This window comes from Acanthamoeba castellanii (assembly GCF_000313135.1).
Source record: "Acanthamoeba castellanii str. Neff unplaced genomic scaffold scf7180000084754, whole genome shotgun sequence".
Lineage (NCBI taxonomy): Eukaryota > Discosea > Longamoebia > Acanthamoebidae > Acanthamoeba > Acanthamoeba castellanii.
In genome coordinates this window covers 86441-106582 of record NW_004457415.1, presented here as the reverse complement: position 1 = coordinate 106582, position 20142 = coordinate 86441, and the positions used below count along the sequence as shown (strand labels likewise).

General features: G+C 58.6%; 7 protein-coding genes across 7 annotated transcripts; 3 read left to right on the top strand and 4 right to left on the bottom strand.

Moving 5' to 3' along the window:
* Window positions 1-62: 62 nt before the first annotated feature.
* Window positions 63-706, top strand: ACA1_202770 (tetratricopeptide repeat domain containing protein; the record flags this gene model as incomplete). Its single annotated transcript, XM_004338259.1, has 3 exons — window positions 63-149; window positions 241-387; window positions 473-706. 3 exons carry the CDS (start codon window positions 63-65, stop codon window positions 704-706), a joined length of 468 nt encoding a protein of 155 aa, XP_004338307.1.
* A 203-nt stretch (window positions 707-909) lies between these two features.
* On the bottom strand, window positions 910-3082 carry ACA1_202760 (uncharacterized protein; the record flags this gene model as incomplete). Its single annotated transcript, XM_004338258.1, has 4 exons — window positions 910-1646; window positions 1773-2504; window positions 2692-2807; window positions 2976-3082. The coding sequence occupies 4 exons, from the start codon at window positions 3080-3082 to the stop codon at window positions 910-912; spliced, it is 1692 nt and encodes a 563-aa protein (XP_004338306.1).
* Window positions 3083-3490: 408 nt separating this feature from the next.
* ACA1_202750 (uncharacterized protein) lies at window positions 3491-4102 on the bottom strand (the record flags this gene model as incomplete). The annotated part of the gene is made up of 4 exons (XM_004338257.1): window positions 3491-3552; window positions 3635-3746; window positions 3811-3887; window positions 4006-4102. The coding sequence occupies 4 exons, from the start codon at window positions 4100-4102 to the stop codon at window positions 3491-3493; spliced, it is 348 nt and encodes a 115-aa protein (XP_004338305.1).
* A 704-nt stretch (window positions 4103-4806) lies between these two features.
* ACA1_202740 (Myblike DNA-binding domain containing protein) lies at window positions 4807-6695 on the top strand (the record flags this gene model as incomplete). The annotated part of the gene is made up of 6 exons (XM_004338256.1): window positions 4807-5358; window positions 5420-5501; window positions 5570-5716; window positions 5790-5872; window positions 5944-6028; window positions 6103-6695. The coding sequence occupies 6 exons, from the start codon at window positions 4807-4809 to the stop codon at window positions 6693-6695; spliced, it is 1542 nt and encodes a 513-aa protein (XP_004338304.1).
* A 369-nt stretch (window positions 6696-7064) lies between these two features.
* ACA1_202730 (serine/threonine protein kinase, putative) lies at window positions 7065-14006 on the top strand (the record flags this gene model as incomplete). The annotated part of the gene is made up of 18 exons (XM_004338255.1): window positions 7065-7125; window positions 7390-7694; window positions 8016-8312; window positions 8398-8554; window positions 8687-8825; window positions 8917-9161; window positions 9230-9342; window positions 9415-9495; window positions 9595-10178; window positions 10269-10776; window positions 10873-10989; window positions 11071-11115; window positions 11203-11528; window positions 11602-11891; window positions 11996-12371; window positions 12467-13236; window positions 13327-13632; window positions 13738-14006. 18 exons carry the CDS (start codon window positions 7065-7067, stop codon window positions 14004-14006), a joined length of 4989 nt encoding a protein of 1662 aa, XP_004338303.1.
* A 108-nt stretch (window positions 14007-14114) lies between these two features.
* Window positions 14115-15018, bottom strand: ACA1_202720 (uncharacterized protein; the record flags this gene model as incomplete). Its single annotated transcript, XM_004338254.1, has 4 exons — window positions 14115-14176; window positions 14295-14477; window positions 14548-14666; window positions 14741-15018. 4 exons carry the CDS (start codon window positions 15016-15018, stop codon window positions 14115-14117), a joined length of 642 nt encoding a protein of 213 aa, XP_004338302.1.
* A 257-nt stretch (window positions 15019-15275) lies between these two features.
* Window positions 15276-20098, bottom strand: ACA1_202710 (RFX DNAbinding domain containing protein; the record flags this gene model as incomplete). Its single annotated transcript, XM_004338253.1, has 16 exons — window positions 15276-15321; window positions 15406-15559; window positions 15671-15770; window positions 15855-15962; window positions 16082-16297; window positions 16401-16700; window positions 16947-17132; window positions 17423-17566; window positions 17663-17765; window positions 17871-18002; window positions 18078-18149; window positions 18226-18296; window positions 18900-18967; window positions 19051-19336; window positions 19358-19871; window positions 19992-20098. 16 exons carry the CDS (start codon window positions 20096-20098, stop codon window positions 15276-15278), a joined length of 2607 nt encoding a protein of 868 aa, XP_004338301.1.
* Between the last annotated feature and the right edge of the window lie 44 nt (window positions 20099-20142).

Here is a 20142-nt window from a genome sequence, read left to right as displayed (position 1 = left end):
TGCGGCGTGTGCAGAGAGGCGTGAAGCAGGGGCACCTGCACGGTGACCCGCTCGAGCAGCGCATGGCCAACGCCGACCGGGAGAGGGAGTCGGGCAACGATCATTTCCGGCTCAAGGCTTATCGCAAAGCCGTGCGCTGCTACAATAAGGTGCCCCACGCACCACACACACACACACACACGACCCGCTACGCACGCAGCGAGCTGATGTAATGATGGTGTATGGTGGTGGTGGCTGCAGGGCCTGGCGACGTTCAACGGGCTGCACTTCCTGACTGAGGAAGAGCAGGCCCATCTCAACACGAGCTTGCTCCCGCTGCACGCTAACCTGGCGGCCGCGCTCTACCACCTCAAGGACTACCCGAAAGCCATCGAAAATGCATGCAAGGTACACGACACGACACGACACGACACGACACGACCGACGACACGACCGACGACACGCACGCACGATGTGCTGATACGGTGGGCAGGCCCTGGCAATCGACCCACAGCACGAGAAGGCCCTGTACAGACTTGGGCTCGCGCACGAGGCCCTGCACGACCACGACCAGGCGCAGGACGTGTATCGCCGGCTGGCCGGCATGCGACCAGAATCCGCGCTCTACCGACAGGCGCTCGTCCGCATCCAGGGCGTCGAGCGCGAGGCCCTCAAGCACTCCATTTTTGTCGATATCTTCAACAAACCTCATGGGCCGCACCACTAGTGCGGCTGTCGTCCACACAACACACTTCTGTTTCTGGGTTGCTACAGTCGGTTATACTGGCTGACGTCAGCTGCTTAATTACTTTATTGTGATGGAAGAGGCAATGCCGCACACAACACGTTGATGTTGGCACCCAACCACAATATATGCCTGACTTGTTTGTTTGTTTGTTTGTTTACATTCTAATGTTGTGTGACAACATGCTATTTCTTGATGAGCTGGATTTCGTGGGTTATTTCGCTGACCATGTTGCCGACGTTGAGGAGCTTCTCGAAGAGGTACTCCAGCTTGCGTCGCTCGCCCTCTTCGGGGGTGAGGCTCATCCGCTTCTCCTTCTCGAGCACGGCCAGCTCGCGCAGCTCGATCTCCTGGATCTTGTCGATCAGCTTCTCGTTCTCCTGCTCGAGCTTCTCGATGCGCGCCCGCTGCTCGCGAATGTCGCGCTCGAGGGCCTCCTTGGTCACTCGGTGCTCTCGCCGCTCCTTCCAATAGATCGCCGCCATCTGCTCCAGCACCTCGTCTCGCTTGCTGGCCGCCGCTGTCTTCCCTTCGGCGGAAGCCCCCTCGTCGTTTCGTCGCGCTTCGCTTTCGTTCTTTGCTGCCGGTACCGCACCGCCGTCTTCGTTCTTGGCGGCGGTGTCGCTGTCGAGCTCGTCGACTCGCCCGGGGCTGTCGGGGTGGCGCGTCGGCGAGTCACGACCGCCGCCGCCGCTGCCTCCACTGAGCACCGCAACCGGCGCCGGCAGGAAGAAGTTGGCGGGTCGCTTCTCGAAGGTCTTGGCCGTGGTCCAATCGTCCGCCCTGTCGTCGTCGCCGTCGTCGTCCTCCCCATCGTCACCCCCTTCACCACCTTCTTTCTTGACAGCGCCCCGGCGATCCAGGCCGCTGCTCGACGATTGGGAGGCGCCGGCGGGCGGCGGTAGAAGTTGCCTCCGCTCGCCTGAACGCAAGCCACGATGAACGCCAAGTCCTCGCAGGCTGCAGTGTCAGGGTTTGGTCGTCAATCAAAAGGTGATTACGGTAACGGTGATGATGGTGACGATGATGACGACGATGGAAGGCGTACCGGCTTTGGCAGCGTCGTCGGCCCGCTTGACGCGATCCTCGGCCATCTCGCGGAGGCATCGCTCGCGCTTGAGCTCCTCGCGCATCCGCATGATCTCGGCGTCGCGCTTCTTCATGTTGTCCTCGTAGTGCCGCCGGGCCTGCCGCCGTTCCTTCTCGTTCTCGCGCTGCTCCGCGCGCCATTTGCGCTCGAGCTCGCCCATCACCACCGTCACCTCCTCGAGGCTCGCCTCGTTCTCCTTCTGCTGCACGCAGAGCGCCGTCACGATCTCCATCAGCGCCGTCATCTCCTTTGCCTCGACCTCGGCCTGAGCCTCGGCCGCCTTGGCCGCCGCAGCCGCCGCTTCGATCGCCGCCGCCGACGATTGCGCGGCAATCGGAGTTATAAACACCGTTTGGTTGAGCGAGGCCTCGTCGTCGTCGCCGGCGGGGTGCCTTCGCTCAACTCCGATCGGGCGCGAGCCGTCGCTCTTCCACAGCGGACCGCGGCCGTAGGCGCGGCCGACCGGCTGGCCGTCGCTGTCGCTGTCGCTGACGTCATCGCCATCGGCCGCTGCGGCCGTCGCCGCCGCGCCAGGGTTGGCCCCGCGGCCGCCCGCGCGTCGGGGCGGCTGGTTGTCCGACCTGCCGCGCGGGATCGCAGTGCCCTTGGCGTCGCTCAGCGGAGCGACGCCGAGCGAGGCCAGGAAGCGGGACTTGTCCCACGACTTGGGGAAGCTGTGCCACGTGCTCGCTGCCACCGTCGCAACCACCACACAGGTGAGACTTTGCTTTGACGCACGCACACACCGCACACCGCACGCGCCGCACACGCACGCACGCACCGCACACGCGTAGGAGGAGAGGGCGTACGCTGGGGAGCACCGCACGCGCCGCACACGCACGCACGCACCGCACACGCGTAGGAGGAGAGGGCGTACGCTGGGGAGCACCGCCGGAGGGTTCGGAGGTCGAGTTGGGATCGTGGAAGGTGGCCAGGTGGAGGCAATTGCGGCAGTAGTGCCCGTCCCAGTAGTTGGGCAGAAAGCCGTCACACCTGGCCGATGATTATTTTTATTATTAGTATTATGATTATTGTAATAAATGAATAAATAAAGTGTTATAAGTGTTATTATTATTTCACGTTATTATAAAATAATTGAATAGGGGTATTTATTATTCAATTATCGATTAAAATAAAGAGCGAAAGGGACGAACAACGAACCTGCAGTGGGAGCGAGAGCACGCGCCACGGCTGGAGGAGAGGACGATGGAAATCGGAGGTGTGAAAAGCCCGGCGGCGCCTGAAGGCGGGCTGTCCCCATCATCCATGCTGTGTCTTCGGGTCACACCGTCTTCGTCTTCTTCTTCCTCCTCTTCAGTCGTTGTTCCCTCAGAAGATGATTCTGGGTCCCCGCCCAGGCGTAGTTGTAGTGGTGGCCTGGCGCCCGGGTGCGGCGTGGGTGGATGGACCGAGCTCCCCTCGACAGTCAGGAAGGAATCAGCGGATAATACCTCATCTGCGACCGTCCTTCCATCTTCCATGTGCTGCGTGCTGGGCGCAGTTCCGAACAGGTTGCGCCAAAGGGCTCTCGCACGTTTCCCGAACCACCTTCATTTTATCTCCATTTTCATTTATTATTTTCTAAATAAATAAATGCTTGCTTGTGAAGATGCGCCTTTTTAATAAATAACATCAGCACAGCTGAAGAGGTGAAGACGTGACTAGCGGCCCACGCATCACTGTGCGGCATCACTATCGTTGGTGATGGACAAGGATTCCACCTCCGCTCGTATGACCTCTGCATACAGAGAGTTGGAGAGGATCAAGCGCCCATGGTGAGTGCGACAACGATTGTAGAGGTTAGGCGGTGGGGTGGTTACCAGCGCCGTCGGCGGGTTCGTCATCGTGTTCACTCTCGGGAGTGTCCCATTCGTCGTCGTTTGCACCAGCGGCGCCATCATCGCCTATGCCGGTGAACTTCTCCAGCACCGCCTGTAGCGAGAAAGTTGAGACAAAGCCTCCGAGCAGCGACAGTTGGTAAAAGCAGAGTGCATACCGACTGCTTGAAGCTGTTGAGGAGGTACTTGTTGGCCTGCTCGGTGGCCGTGATCTCCATGGATGGGAGACCTTGGCCTGGAATTATTTGAAACGATTTGTGGTTCATATATGAATTTGTGGCCAGTTGCTCCCCTTTCATCTTTTGTTGTTATCGTATCAATTAATGAATTGGTGATGCAGATTAAAGTTGTACCTTCGTCTTCGCTGTCATGAGCGTGCTCGCCGGCAGGATGAGCGCAGTTGCATCGAGCCGGTCCCTCTCCTTCGTGCCGCAGTTGCTCCCCTTCCATCTTTTGTTTTTATCGTTCTTGTCTTCTTGGCGAAGGAGCGGAAAATGTGCAGCTTTGGGAACGAAATTTGTCTGCTACCTGGCACCCCGAAAAATAAAATAAATATAAAAATAAAAATAACAAATTAGAGGAGTAATTAGAAGGTGGCCTCCATGTTCCACCTCTTCGATCAAGAGGGCAAATCCAGCACCAATGAAGCTGGGACTACGCAACCATCGTTTTCGGACGAGAAATTAGACGAGATTCAGATGCTCCAGCAAGCCCAATCGAGGTTACCCGCCTTCTGTCCCCATTCTTCGCCCTTCTCTACGTCTTGTCGATCCATCTTGTCGAGCTTCGAGTGGTACGCCGAGGAGCCTCTTGTTGGCATCGACGGGGCCGAGCCACTACTCGAACGTCCAACGGTCAATTTCCTCGCCACGTCTACTGCCGACCACCGCACCGACCTGGATCAAGTCCTTTTACCTTCCGAAGACTCAACTACGACTGGCGAGGACCTCATGCATCGGCTCTCAGTGCAGCACGTCGAGAATTGCCCTTCCATCATCGCTGCTGATTCCGAAGTCTCGCCCCCATTCGTTGTCGACACATCTACCGTCTCCTGCCGATCGAGAGGAGGAAGTCCCACCCCCGCCTCGCCTCTTACCGACCTACCGATCGACGACGTTGATCAAGCCGCTCCCCAATTCGCATCAAATACCGACATGAGCATTCAACGTTCTTCCGCCGAAACCGACGCCAACGTGGTCATCTCTCAACCCGCCTCCTTCGACGCGCAACAAGCCACCCCAATGGATGAAGATGCCACCATCGGCGATGCGTACGACGACTGCGATAGCGACAGTGGAAGGAACGAAGATGCCGGGTCCAGTTCCTGCCGCGACCGCGATGCCGACGACAGCGACGACGAGGACGCCGAAGAGGAACCGCAGCTGTCCCCCCGGCTTGTGGACGCGCGTGCGCTCTACGAGGCCTACCTGCAGACGGGCGAGAAGGACGAATGGTCCAGCACCAGCAGTGACGGCGACGCCTTGAGCCGTAGCGAAGACGACGACAGCGACGACGACTCCGATGGCGGCGTCCTTGTGGAGTTTGGAGAGTGGCAAGACCAACGTGCGCTGCATCGGCGCAACGAGGACTTCCCCTACCACACCTACAAGCCTCCACTCATCGGCGACGGATTCCAAGCGGCCCTTCCGTCGCTCCTATCCGAAGAGCAGCGCCTTCTACTTGCAACCACCCCCACCACTACCGAGGTAACCTCTCCTCTTGTCCGTATAGAGTTTCATCACGTACTGAACCTCTTGGCTACTGCAGGATCAAGCGGACTCTGAAGAGGATGACGGCCCGCGACAAGAGGAGCTCATGTGGTCGCCCGACTCAGTCAATGATGAGTTGGGTATGTGTGCATGCGCCCACTCGCGTGAGCATGTTCCATTTCGCTCACCTTCTCAATTTTCCCTACAGTGGAGGACTATCTTGCGCACGTGCGAGAACTGGTGGACCACGACGACTTCTCGGAGGAGAAGGCCCTGGTCGCCTTGCACAGGCACAGCTATGACGCCAACGGCGCACTAGCATCGCTTCTTGTTGACCCAGAACCTTTCCACAAAGGTTTGTGCCAGCTCGCATTCCCCACTGATGAGACCACTGTACTAATGAACTCATGTTTGACTGCTCTGCACAGAACGTTGGAGCGACGAAGAGAAGATTGCTCTGGTCACTGGCTGGGGTCTCTACTTCAAAAACTGGCAGAAGATCCAAACCATGGTACGTCAACACCGGTTGCAACTTTCCTTGATGCGGAGACACCATTGATCTGACTTCTCTCTACTTCTTAGGTACCGACAAGATCGACAGGCGAAATCATGCAGTTCTACTACCAACACAAGCCCCGCGCGGATTATATCAGGCGCCAGAATCAAGGTGCGTGCCCACCCCTCTCCTTCAAGTCCGTGTTCATGCGGCTCCGCTGCTCACCTGGGCCACTGCGTCAACAGCTGCTGACGATGAGAGCGAGAGTGAAGAAAGCGAAGAGGAAGAGCTCATCGGCCACCTGGACGGCGCGCCTGAGCCGCAGGAAGAGGACATGGACGACGGGGCCAAAACAACGCCCTCTTCGCCGTCGTCTCCTTCTTCCGGGTTCTCATCACCGCATCGGCCGCTCCCGCACCAGACCGACCTCGCCTCTGTACATATGCCTCTGGGCGAGGACGAAAGCGATCACGAGGTTGAGCGCCAGGTGGGCTCGATCAAGCGACGTTGGGCCGATCCTCATGCCCGTGAAGCGGACGACAACAACGACGACAACGAGGGTCTTGAACCGCAACACACCAAGAAGCGAAAGCGCGATGAAGCAGCCGTGCGGACGCAGCACTACCGCGAAGACAACGTCGACGGCGCCGATGGCGAGGGGAACGACAAGAGCGAGGAGGACGAAGAGCGCTCCGCCGCAGCAGGCACCAAGCGAGCGCGGCTCGATCGGGGCGGCGACAACAACGTTGATCAAGGTGACGACGGCGACGTGTGGAGTAGGGAGGAGGAGACAACGCCAAGGGGCACCGGTGGCCAGCTCGATGGCGCTTCCTTGTAGAGCACCGAGGAACGCGAGAGCGGTGGAGGGCGGAGGCGGATGAACAAATGGAGAGATGGAGGTGGAGAAGAAGGAGAAGGGAGAGAGACAGTACCATTCCCCCCTATTTATTGTAACTTTAGACACACACGTGCGCCAACAACAACAAGAGCGCAAGCCAACAACACCACAATAAAAATGCAAACGCAAGTGTAACCACGAGACATCACCACGCAACAAGGCCCCACAGTTCGGGTATCCGTGAACAAGAGAAGAAGCGATGGCCAACCAACGACATGTTCGCCAGAGCTCTGTGCCTGGCCTCGCGGGCCTGTGTGAGATTTGGGTGACGGGGCGGAGTTGATAGCGCAAACTAACCAGCGCGACCAGATGAGTTGTCCTCAACTGCCAGAGGGGCAGGCGCAAGCCATTGGCCACCAGGACAACAACGGTTAGGTCATTCGGCTCACGCCACCACTCTCACATTTTTACCTCAACTACACCACGACGGCAGTACAGCCCACCTCCACCTCCACCTTCACCTTCGCCATGCACAGAGGCCGAGAGGAGCAGCATAAAGAAGCGCGCCTCCTTTCCATGCTATGCCTCCTTCTTCATCTCGCCTTTTTCCTCTCTTCCGGTATACTCTCTTGCATCTCACACCCACCTCTTCCTGCTCAGCTTTATATCTCATCTTGTCGTTTGAAATGAACAGTTGAGGCCCAGTCGAGCGTCAAGCTCGTGGGCGCGGGTGGCGCGGCGGCTGCCAATCTCTACAACTCGTACGGCGTCTACTACGGCTACTACAAGGACAACGTGGCCCTCGCCTACTCGGCGGCACCCATCTCACAGGCCCTCACGCAGTACAACCAAACCCTGGTCGACTTTGTCGGCGTGGACACGGCCCTGGACCTGGACCAGCTCGAGGGCGTGCCGGGCCTCGTGCAGCTGCCCACCGCCGGTCTGCCGCTGGTCCTGGGCTACAACCTGTCCTCCTCGCTCTTGGCCAACGACTCCCTTGTACGCACCACCCAAACCACAACCACCACCGCCACCTTCTTCTCCGTCACCCAACGCAATGTGCCACAACCACCATCGACCGCGGGGTTGGAAGCAACTCCGGATGGCAAAATCTGCCCACTGGCGCCTCGGGATCTGTCCGAACTGCCTGATTGGCTGATAAAATGCCGGAGTTGCTTTCGCAACCTAAACAAGCGGCAGTTGGCGAACATAATAATTGATGTCGGTGATGAGACAGCCTCGATTACGACATGCTTGGGCTATCTCTGAGAAAGCCACCATTTTAACTCCTATTCTCTCTTTTGTTGTTGCCGCCTGCAGGTCCTCTCGGGCGACGTGGTGGCCCGGATCTGGAGCGGAGAGATCACCCGCTGGAACGATTCGGCCATCGTCGCGCTCAACCCGGACATCGGCTCGCGCCTGCCCGATGCAGAGATCAGGACCAGTTTCCGCACAGGCAGCGCGGTGAGCAGTACGACCGTCTTCAAGCGCGCGCTCAACGTCTTCACCAACGGCAGCTTTCCGCGCGACGGCCTCCTCGAGGACTTGCCTCCGGCGGCGTCCCTGGGCACGTCGCAGGGCTTCAGCACCGACGCCCAGCGCATCAATTTCGTGAAGGTACCGCGATTGTTTCTTATTTTTGTGGTTCTGCCTCGCGCCACACAAGACTAATGAGATGGTTGGCCACACAACACACCTTTAGACCACGGACAACTCGTTGACCTACATGACCCTGTTCGAGGCCAATGAAGCCGGCCTCGCTGTGTCGCGCATGCGCAACGCCGCCGGGTCCATTGTGAGTCCTACCCAAACAGCGGTGCAAGCGGCCATGACCGCGTACCGCTCAGCCATCGATTCCGGTATGGCCTGCGACAGCTTTTAACTTTATTTTTATTTTCAGTAGATGTTTATTTTATTTTTGGGTATTACATGTATTTTTGGAACATATTCATTTCGGTACTGTGTCTAATCTACCTCCTTTTCCGGTCCAGGGCATCTCACCGTGGACATCTTAAACGCCAACGGGACCGGGTCGTGGCCGATGAGTTTCATCAGCTTCACCCTCATCCCCAAGAACATCACCTCCTCCGACTGCTCCAACATTCGCGAGCTCCTGCTTCTGATCTCCTGGTAACCACCTCTATTCGCCCACAACTCGCCCGCCCAGTACACATCTATCGAACTCATCATCGACCTTTTTTAGGACACAACTCAATTCCAGGGCGGCAAGCGTGGCCACCTCGCTGGGCTACACATCGCTGATCAATGCCTACCGGCGCCGCCTGATCGACGCCATGGGCACCATCTACTGCAACGACCGCAAGGCGTTCCAAACGGCCGTGCTGCTCGGCATGGGGGCGCCCTTCACCATCTACAACACCTGGGTGGCCAACTACCCGAGCACGGCCTTCAAGGTGCAGTACACCTCCACCATCTCCCAGACCGCCATCGACGAGATGGTCGCGGGTACGATCAATCTATCATAAGCCATCGGAGTTAAAAGCATGACAATAACTCACGCGAGCGATTGGCAGGCGACATCGATTACGGCGCGCTCAGCACGGCGCTCACGCCGGCGCAGCAGGCGCTGATGCCCGACGCCGCGGGCGTGCCCACGATCGGCTACGGCATTATTCCCTACTACAACGTACGTTGCTCACCTCGCACGCGTCGATTTTATCTCCTATTGATTTCCTTACCTATTGTCGCATGGTAACAGATTCCTGAAATTGTTGGCTCGAAGGAGCCCCTCATTCTGGACTGGCAGGCCATGGCCTACATCTACCTCAACAGGATCACCGTACGCCTTTTCCATATGTTCACTTCTTATCAGCGCTTCATCGTGCTCATAATTTGTGCACACGCACACGCACCACCGCACACGCATCATCGCACACAGATGTGGAACGACCCGTACATCAAGCAGCTCAACCCACTACTGGAGAGCCTGTTGCCCAACCGATCGATTATCATCGTCTACCAGAACGACCCGTCGTCGCCGGCCACGGCCCTCTTCACCGACGCACTCAGCCGCAAGGTGCCCGAGTGGCGCGCCGAGCTGGGCAACTCGACCACCTACCTGGGCCATTTCCCAGCCATGGACGTGCCCGGCCGCACCATCGGCAGCACCATCCGCAACTTTGCGCTGCTCAACGCCATCATCGACACGCCCTACGCCTTTGCGTTCCACCACAACCCGGACGTGGTCACGTCGCGCACGATCAAGGGCGCCTCGATCTACAACGAGGCCAACAACCTGGTGCCGTGCGACCCGACCACAATCTACGCGGCGATGATGGACCACAAGGACGACATCACGTCGGCCATCTCGCTGGCGCCTGGGGCCAACAGCTGGCCCATGGTGCTGGTCAACTCGATCACCATCCACACGCGCGAGATGACCGATTGCACCAAGGCCGGCGGACTGCTCGACTACCTCTACTGGGCTCAGACCGACGCCGACGCCTCGTCCATGGCAACCGCGTACGCGCCAACCCTCTGATGACACCGCACACACACGCGCACGCGCGCACGCGCGCACGCGCATGCAACTCACGCCTGTGCGGCTGTCAGTGCCCAAGTGGTGGTGGCTGCGACGGTGCCATCGGTGAAGCGGCGCCTGCTCAGGCTGCTCGACGAGACCACCTGCAACGGCGTCGCGGCCAGCTCGCTCCATGGCTGCATCACGCCCGACGGCACCCTCTGCTCGGACCACGGCGTGTGCATAGCCGGCGCGTGCAACTGCGACAGCGGCTGGCAGGGCCAGTTCTGCGACGACCAGGGCCGCAGCGCTGCCGACATCGCCCTCATCGTGGCCCTGTCCACCGCCGTACCGATTGTGACCCTGGTCTTCCTGCTGCTGCTCTGCGCGCTGGTCGCGGTGCTGGTCTACGCGCGCCGCAACCGGCGGGGCAAGGACGACTGGGAGATCGACGCCGACGAGCTCGAGATGGGCGCGCACCTGGGCACCGGCGGCTTCGGCGAGGTCCACCGCGCCCTATGGAAGGGCACCGAAGTGGCGGTCAAGACCATGACCGCCGCCAACGTCTCCCGCGAGATGGAGCGTAACTTCAAGGAGGAGGTGCGCCACCAACGTGGTTGACATCGTGAGTGGTACGCGTGGTGGTTGTTTTGATGTAACTGACGACTGGGCTGGGCTGGGCTGTGGCTCGCGTAGGTGCGGGTGATGACGGCCCTGAGGCACCCCAACGTGGTGCTGTTCATGGCAGCGTCGACGAAGCCGCCCAGGATGTGCATCGTCATGGAGTTCATGGCCCTCGGCTCCCTCTACGACGTACGTGAACCCCCCTACAATCTCTGCACGGCTTTGCCTCGCGCTCACCTTCCCTTTTCATTCGTTCATTTGTCTCCACAGTTGCTTCAGAACGAGCTTGTGCCCGACATCCCCTATCTGCTAAAGGTGCCTCAACCGCACCACAACACCGCACATGCACACACACCAGAACGTAGTGCTCACGCTTTCGCTTGCGGCACACACCTCGGGCAGATCAAGATGGCGTACCAGGCGGCCAAGGGCATGCACTTCCTGCACTCGTCGGGCATCGTGCACCGCGACCTCAAGTCGCTCAACCTGCTGCTCGACAACAAGTGGAACGTGAAGGTGTCGGACTTTGGGCTCACCAAGTTCAAGGAGGACATCAAGACCAACAAGGCGGGCGCCGAAGACCTGCGCGGCGGCGGTAGCGTGCACTGGACCGCGCCCGAGGTGCTCAACGAGACGCCCGGCGCCGACCTGGTGCTGGCCGACGTCTACTCCTTCGGCATCATCCTGTGGGAGCTCCTGACCCGACAGCAGCCCTACGCTGGTCTCAGGTGCGTGCGCACACGCACACATGCGACCGCACACGCACACGCGCGAATTTAGGGCTAAATTGTGGGAACACAGCCCGGCAGCGGTGGCGGTGGCGGTGATCAGGGACAACCTGCGGCCGACCATCCCGGAGGAGCACGGCGCGCCGCCCGAGTTCGAGGCGCTCATGACCAGCTGCTGGAATGTGGAACCCGTCATCCGGCCCGCATTCCTCGAGATCATGACCCGCCTCAGCACCGAGATGGGCGCGGGCGGCTCGTCGTTCAAGACGGGCTCGTCGTCCTCGTCGTCGCTGCCCATGGGCGTCTCGTCCTGGACCGCGTCGGGCAACACGAGCAGCTCGGGCGGCAATTCCAGTTCGTCCGGTACATCCCATCTGTGTGACACACGCGTGCGGTGGCGTGTGTGCGGTTGTGCGTGCGGTCAGGTGTGTGCGGTGCGTTCTCACCCCCAAAACCGGCACACACAGGCGACAGCTCGGTGGGCGACGTAGCCGGAGCTGCGGCTGCGGGCGTGAAGCCGCCCGAGGGAGACGTGGCGATCGTGTTCACCGACATCACGCGCGCCGCGTCGCTCTGGGACAGCAACGCGCTCGCCATGCGCGACGCGACGCTTTTGCACAACGAGACCCTCCGCACGCTGCTCAAGAAGCACCACGGCTACGAGGTCGTGTTCCTGCGCGACCGCAACAGCGGCGAGGGCTCGTTCTGTATGGCCTTCCAGCAGGCCGACGACGCGCTCGAGTGGTGCATCGACGTCCAGCAGGAGCTGCTCCGGGTCGAGTGGCCCGGCGAGCTCCTGGCCCACCCCGGCGCCGCCGAAGAGTGGGGCGACAAAGACGATCGGTACACCACCAAACTTTCTTCATCGTTTTATTGTCTTTTTCATAATTTTCTTTTATATTTCTGATGTGAGTCGTGTCGCGTGTGTCGTGTTGAAGAGTGCTGTTCAAGGGCTTGCGGGTGCGGATGGGGGTGCACTGGGGCAAGCCGCGTATGGTAAAGGACCCGATGACGCGGCGGGTGGAGTACATCGGCCCGGTGGTGAACGCCGCGGCGCGCATCACGGCCCTCACGCACGGCGGCCAGATTCTCATGTCCCACGCGGCCTTCAACCGGCTGCAGGACCGCCCGCTGGCGCAGGAGGGCCACAAGCGCATCCAGTACCTGGGCCGGTTCGAGATGCCCGATGCGCCCGGCGGCTCCAAGCTGTTCGAGGTCAAGGTGCGCGGCCTCGAGGCCCGCTTCTTCGGCGGCGTCTCGCCCGAGGCCGGCCACGGCGGCTCGTCGTCCCACACCACCCACTCGTCGAGCAACGACGGCGACAGCGGCGACGGCGAAGATGTGGGCGAGCGTCGCCTCAAGACCAACAAGCCCTCGCGCGCGGCGGACGGTGTTGATCGTCATGACGGCGGCGATGGCGGCGGCGAGCTGCTGACGGTGGTGGGCGAGGGCATGATGTTCAAGGAGGACAACTTCTTGACGTCGGCCAACCTGTGCCGGTGGGTGATCGACTTCGGGGAGATCCAGCTGGGCCGGCAGGTGGGCCTCGGCTCGTACGGCGTCGTGTACAAGGGCAAGTGGAAGGGCGTCGACGTGGCCGTGAAGCGGTTCATCAAGCAGAAGCTCGATGAACGCAGCATGCTCGAGTTCCGCGCCGAGATGGCCTTCCTCTCCGAACTGCACCACCCCAACATCGTCCTCTTCATCGGTACCGCGTGTGTCGTGTCGTGTCTTGTGTGTCGTGTGCGCACGCAATGTCAAATGGGGTGTGTGTTGTGTGTGTTGTGTGCGATCACAGGAGCGTGTGTGAAGCGGCCCAATCTGTGCATCGTGACCGAGTTCGTGAAGCAGGGCTCGTTGATGGAGATCCTGCAGAACAACAGCGTCAGGCTCACCTACCAGCAGAAGCTGCGCATGCTGCGCTCGGCCGCGCTCGGCATCAACTACCTCCACTCCCTGCACCCCGTCATCGTCCACCGCGACCTCAAGCCCTCCAACCTGCTCGTCGACGAGAACTGGAACGTCAAAGTGGCCGACTTCGGGTTCGCCCGCATCAAGGAGGAGAACGCCACCATGACCCGCTGCGGCACGCCCTGCTGGACAGGTATGCCACTACGCCCCACCGCCACCACTACGCGCGTGTCGTGCTGTAATCTTCAACTGACACGACACTACACCACCACACGACACGACACACACAGCGCCGGAGGTGATTCGGGGGGAGAAGTACTGCGAGAAGGCGGACGTGTACTCGTTCGGTATCGTCATGTGGCAGGTGCTGACGCGCAAGCAGCCCTTCGCCGGGCGCAACTTCATGGGCGTGTCGCTCGATGTGCTGGAGGGCCGCCGGCCGCAGGTGCCGGCCGAGTGCGCGGCGGACTTCAAGAAGGTCATGAAGAAGTGCTGGCACAACTCGCCCGAGAAGCGACCCGCCATGGAGACCGTGCTGGCCTTCTTCGACGCCGCCCTCGGCGATGAGATCGGCGACCTGGACCTGGAGTCGCCTCGCTCGCAACCGTTGTAATCAGCACCACCACCATCATAAAGTTTCGCGTGTGTACAAAATAAAAAGCAATGCTCGAAAGCTCAGGTCTTTAGTGAAGAGGCCAAGATGGAACTGTTCTCGACGACCCCCACCATCTCCGACACTGCAATAACACACACGCGCGAGCACGCACACACACACGCACACGCACACACCACAGCAACGATCAATAATGAGGAAGTGAAAAGAGTGAAGCGTGAGAAGGACATGGGTGATTGTACTGTGCGCTTTGTCGATGTGTGGCTCGGTGAGCCACACCTGCAGGAGGCCCTCGGTCTCTGCGGCGTGCTCGTAGCTGATGTTCTCCACCAACCGCTTCCGCTGCAGGAACTCCTTTTCGTGCATCTTGGCGATGACGTCGATGTACTCAACGACCTCCACAAAAGAGGGAGCCAGCGCGAGTCCTGCGTCGATTACGTGATGATGAGCTTGCCGTAGTACACCAACCGACACAATCGCGGAAAAGATGCGCACCTCCGCGCACGAAGGCAGCGTCGCGTTCGGCGGGCGATGCGGCCACGTGCAGGCGGTAGTGTGCCCAGGCTTCGTCGCTCACCCGCCGCATGTTTCGCACCACCGCGCCCAGTCCTCGCCTTTTGTTTGTGCAAAGATGAATTAATAGGTTGTAAAAATAGGAAATAAATCAAAGATGAGGGAGGAGCGGTACATGGAGAGATGGATGCCTTTGATGTGTTCTTCGATGAGGACGCGATGCTGGTCTACCAGCTTGTCCCGGAGATCGGGGAAGGCGGCCTCAATCTCGGGCGCTAATCGCTGCATCTCACCGGCGGCAGATGGTCGAAGGAGCGGCAGGGTGGGCAGGAGGTTGTTCATCTTCACAAAGTGCGTGCCGCCCTGCACGCTCGTCGCATCCCACGCCTCCACCTGCCGCTGCAGGCGCCCAAAGAAGGCCACCACCGCCTTCCTGTTGCTCTCCGCCTCCATGCCTCTCTAAAATTTACAATGTTTGATATATTTATAAATTATTTTATTTTATTTATCTGGTCCATCCAACATACTTGTACATGTGTGGATGTTGAATATGGACGCCGTTGATGTATTGTGGTTGATACGTGTGTGAGAATGATGAAAATTGGGTGAAGAGAGTTGTTGCGTGAAGTGAGAGAATATTCCCTCTCTTGCTGTGTACGTGTGGCCACCTCTCTTGGTGGCGCTCTCTATCGGTGCGCGACAGCCTGGCGTCACGAGGCGCGTGTGAGCCCAGCCATCTGATCGCCTCCTTCGTCACTGGACGAGAACGAAGAACGAAGAACGAAGAACGAAGCTCGGTCAGGCTTGGCAATGGCAAGAAGAATGAAGAATGTTGCGTACCTGCTGTCGTTGCCGCCGTAGGAGGGCGGCGACTCGTCGCTGCCGCTGGCGTTGCCCGGTCGGCCGGCCGAGCTGTTCCTGTTGCTCGAGCAGCTGCCACCGCTCTCACTGCCAGAGCTGCCACTCACTCCCTCGGGCGAATCGCTACCCGACTCTGTGCGACGGCGGCAAACAAGGACACGGTCAGTGTTTGTGTTTCGAGCACACACACACACACAGTCGGACATCATAAGCCGAAGAGAAGTGTAAGAGGAGCCTGGGGTACCAGAAGTGCTGAGAGGTCGAGGGACGGTGCCCGAGGTGTCGATCTCGGCCGAGGAGGAGAACACGGGGTTGGCAGCAAAGAGCGCTGAGAAGTAGCGCGCCTGAAGAAACGGTGCAACCGATTAGAACCGATAAACACAGCGGACAGTCACTCGGTGGGGTGTGTTGATGACGGCAGAACGAACCTTGGAGCGAGCGACGTGAGGAATATTGGAGTTGAGCGGTTCGAGGATCGCGTCCAGGAGCTCTCGGAACTCTTCAAACCGGAACATGGCCAGGAATATGTTCAGCACCTATTTACATATAAATAGATATATATAAATATGTATCGAGACAGGAGAGCGGATGGTGAGAAACAGGGAATGATGATAACAATGTGGTGCGCGCATGGTGAGGGTCGGGGAGCGCATACCATTTCCAGAATGGGCTGAATGGAGACGTAGTGCGAGATGAAGTTCTTGGTGGACCGCTTGGACACCTCGAGGAAGTGGAGCGCCATCTGGAGGGCCTCGCGGGGCTGGCCCATGCACCAGAAGCATTCGGCGCGCTCGCCCAGGATCCACAGCTTGAACATCATGTAGATGTTGAGCGGCAGCGGGTTGTCCGACTTCATCAGAAGCTCCAGGTCCTGGTGCACCAGCGAGCGGCCGCAACATAACCACACGCAGTGAGTCATGATTGCACTTCTCTTCGCGCTTGTGCTGATGCCTGACTGCGAAGTGGCACAGTACCTGCTCCATGGTCTCCAGGGGCAGGAGAAGGGGCTGCAGGGTGGTGTTGGCCCGGAACATGTTGGGGTAGGCCGCCACGAAGTCTCGCTGGTCGTACTCGTATTCGTAGTGATGCTGCTGCTGTTGCTGCTGGTGTTGATGTTGCTGTTGGTGCTGCCTGCCGTCGTCGCCGGTTAGCCGGGTTTCGGTCGGGTCGCTTCGCCGCCTTTGCCTGGCGTGCTGCACGGCCGGCGAGGACGAGGGCCTCTCCCGGCTCGGTTCCTGGAAATAGCCAAGCACGTAGCGCATGAGCGTGCCGCACTTCGCGCATATGATATGACGAAGAAAAAACCGCACCTCCGGTTGCTTTCGCTTGTGTGACGCAGACGTAGAAGAAGAAGAAAAGGAGGATGACTGGCGAGAGTACTGCTCCTGGGGTCTAGATGAGGAGGCGGTACGGTAGTTTGCTGAGCGATGGAAGTGAACGAGGCGTTAGTTTGTTAGCTAAGAAAAAACAGAAACGCGCTTGAGTGAATGTGGGAGGTGGAGAGAGGAACCTGGTTGTACGGTTGACTTGAAGATGAAGATGCCCTTCATGATGTTGCCCACGACGCCAAACATCTTCTCCACCATTTGAAGGTGCGAGATTGGGATGTGCACGGAGGTCCTCGCGTTGCGCGGAATGGCGGCGGTTTGCAGGGACATCGGCATCGTCGGGTAGTAGGAGCCCTTCTTGACCTCCTGCAGCTTCTCCTGTTCAGATATAACGGTACAGCGGCGCCCCCGGAAGCGTCACACGTCAGCACAACCCAATGCAGAGCATGAATGCACGGATTGATGAGAGATCGTACGTAGATTGGAAAGACATTCTGTTGTATGAGAACAGAATGTAGAAAAGAAAAGAGTGTGTGGTGTGTAGGATTGTGGCGTTGTGGCGCGGACGATTAGTGATGGTGTGGTGGTGTGTCGGTGATGAACGTGAATGGAAGGGGAAGATGTGAAGGCGGTGGAGGGAGTGTGAGAGGAGGGAGGCTGAGGCGTACCTCATATGACAGACTGGTATTATCCGTCATACAAAACCAGGCGTACATCTGTAGGCATGATATGTAGACGCTGCTGCCGAGGCACCCTATACGCTTGCAGATCTCCATCGCGAGGGTGAGGTAGTAGGCGCACTTGCTCAATCCCTGATAGGCCCACAGATAAAAAAAAAAAAAACGAGAGGTGAGTGGACTCGTCGGCCTTGATCTCCAACCACCAGAAGAGAGGCGGAAAGTTCGTACGTCTTCCTCGGTGTCGGCCCAAAAGCGGGAATGATAGGCCATGGGCAGTAGCACGAGCGAGATTGAAGAGTCGGTTTGGTCAAACACGTGGCCCAGGTGCTCACTGGAAAATGGAAATGTAGATGTGAAGAATGTGAGCTGACCGCGGAATCGAGCTGGAGGGCGAGAATGTGGATGGGATGAGATGAGATGTTGATGGCAGACGTACCGAGCCTTGCTGTAGAACTCCACCGCACGTTCGACGTGGCCCGCCATGAGAGCTCCGCTGTAGAGGATCCAGTAGATGGACAGCGAGAGGGGAGAACGCTCCTCGGCGCCTTCGTCCGTGCACATAATATATCTGTGGAGTAGGGTGGGTGCGAGAAAACTGTGTAAGTAGTCGCTCGTTGTGAAGGGCGACATTGCTGGCGCGTACCTGATGTTGTCGTCCTCCAAGGCAGCCGGGTGGAGTGGATTGAGCAGCCACAGGTTCTGTGTGTAGCAATCCCTGAAGCGAGCAGAGAAAGAATGGCTGTGAGACTCAGGCGGTCGATCCACGGGTGTGATGCTCAGCATGTGCGCACCGATAGGTTTCGCAGAGCTTCATCAGGTGCAGGTGGGTATCGGCGTTCCACAAACCGGGCTTTCTTTCCTCCTGTGAAGGCAAAAGGAGGAAGACAATTAATAAACGCGCACTCTGCTTGAGCACTTTGCAGAGCGATCAAGCAGCGGTAAATTGGGCACGGCTTACCACTTGGCCGATGTCAAGATACGGGATATCTTGATATCGGTCCAATTTTTGCTTTTTGTTTTTATGTTCCTATGGTAGAACATGTGCCGATAGATTGTAGGAGTGGAGAGAGGTAGATAGAGTGTATCAGAGAATTAGTTGCCACACAAGAGCAATAATTCCAACAATATTTTAACAAAAATAATTTAAAATCCTATACAACTCGAAATTTCAGCGCTTGCCGTTTGTATGATTGCAGTTGGGCGCTGTGTGGCCCTCGATTTGAAATAGGGGCGGTGCGCCGAGCAGACCAAAAGGCCGCCGACACAAACACGTTTCATCGCAGAGCCGGCAACAACAACGCCACACGTGCACCCATCGTGTGCCGCACCTCATGTGCGCCGGCCTCACGTGCGCGAGATTGAAAAAAAAAAGATGATCTCTTGCGAGGATCAAGCGGGTGAAAGAGATTTGGATGCTGGCTCCAGCGATCTCGAGTAGGAAAAGAATGGGGAAGGGATCAAGTACCTGGTAGCCGATGGTCTGGTGCTGCTGTCCGGGTTGGTATGTCCCTCGATAGAGCTGCAGCTGCTTGCCTGTATTGTGTTATGTTGTGTTGGGTCCAGTGCTCTGATTGATGGTGCGTGCATTGGAAACAGGGCAAGATGGCGAATGGTACCCGCAGCGTCGGCGTCGGCGTTGATTCGCGCGGCTTCCTCCTCAAGCTCCATCCCGTCCTTGCGGTAGGCCCGCGCGCCGTAGAGCATTCGATGGAGGCTGTCGTACAGCTCGGCGCCGTTCTCTTCGCTCTTCAGCATCTTCATGAGGAGGTTAGCGCCGCTGGCGCCGCCTTCGAGCGCATCGTACTGGTACTCGTCGAAGATGATCGAGGCAAGGCCCGCGTTCGTGGAGGTGCTCGGTGTTGTGCACGTCGAATGCTGGCGGCCAGCGAGCGAGAGGAATCCCTGGTCAAGGAGACCATCAACGCCGTCGGCGAAGCAGCCACTGTTCGCTCCTTTGTAGAGGCTCTCTTCGTCGGGTTCGTCTTCGTCAATCTGATCCATCCGAGATGCTTCGTCGATCGACGATCGCGGCCCATTGAGCGAAGAGGTTCGACCCTGCTTCAAATCTTCCACGCTGGCGGTGCGGCCATCTGCGACCTTGCTGCTACCTCCTCCGCGCAGCCGGTTATCGCCATCAAGCGAGTTGAGAGATGGAGGACCGGATGGAGATGGAGGCTGCTGCGACAGCGCGGTGAGCTGGATGGAGCGACTGTCGGCATCTTCTCGGCGGCGGAAGTGATTGTAGACGGTGACGTTGGCGCCGCGAGCGCCTAATCGACGAGAGGTGGTGGCGGGGAAGGCCAGGCGCACCAATCGACCGAAGGCGGATGCGGATGTGGGCTCGATTCGGTGCTTCTTGCAGAAATCGGAGTACTCGTTATAGACGTCCTGCTTGGGGGTCGACTCGTCGAAGTGCTGCTCGTAATTGTTTTCAAGCCTGATGGATGGAAGAAATGGAACCAATTACGCGATCGAGAAGGTTAGACCTACGATCCAATCACCCGATTATTCGAAGGTAGCCCCTCCTCTATCAAATTCGGCTTGGAGATGCACGAACCATTGCAGCACTACTGGAACGGCCTCGCTCTTACCGATGGCGAATCGATTCGGCCCGCCCTGGGTTCGTGTGGTCTCGGGGGCTCTCTCGCGGCCCTCACCATCCATCGTGGTTGTGTCTTTGGCTGTGCGTGGCTACTCGAGTGCTTGGA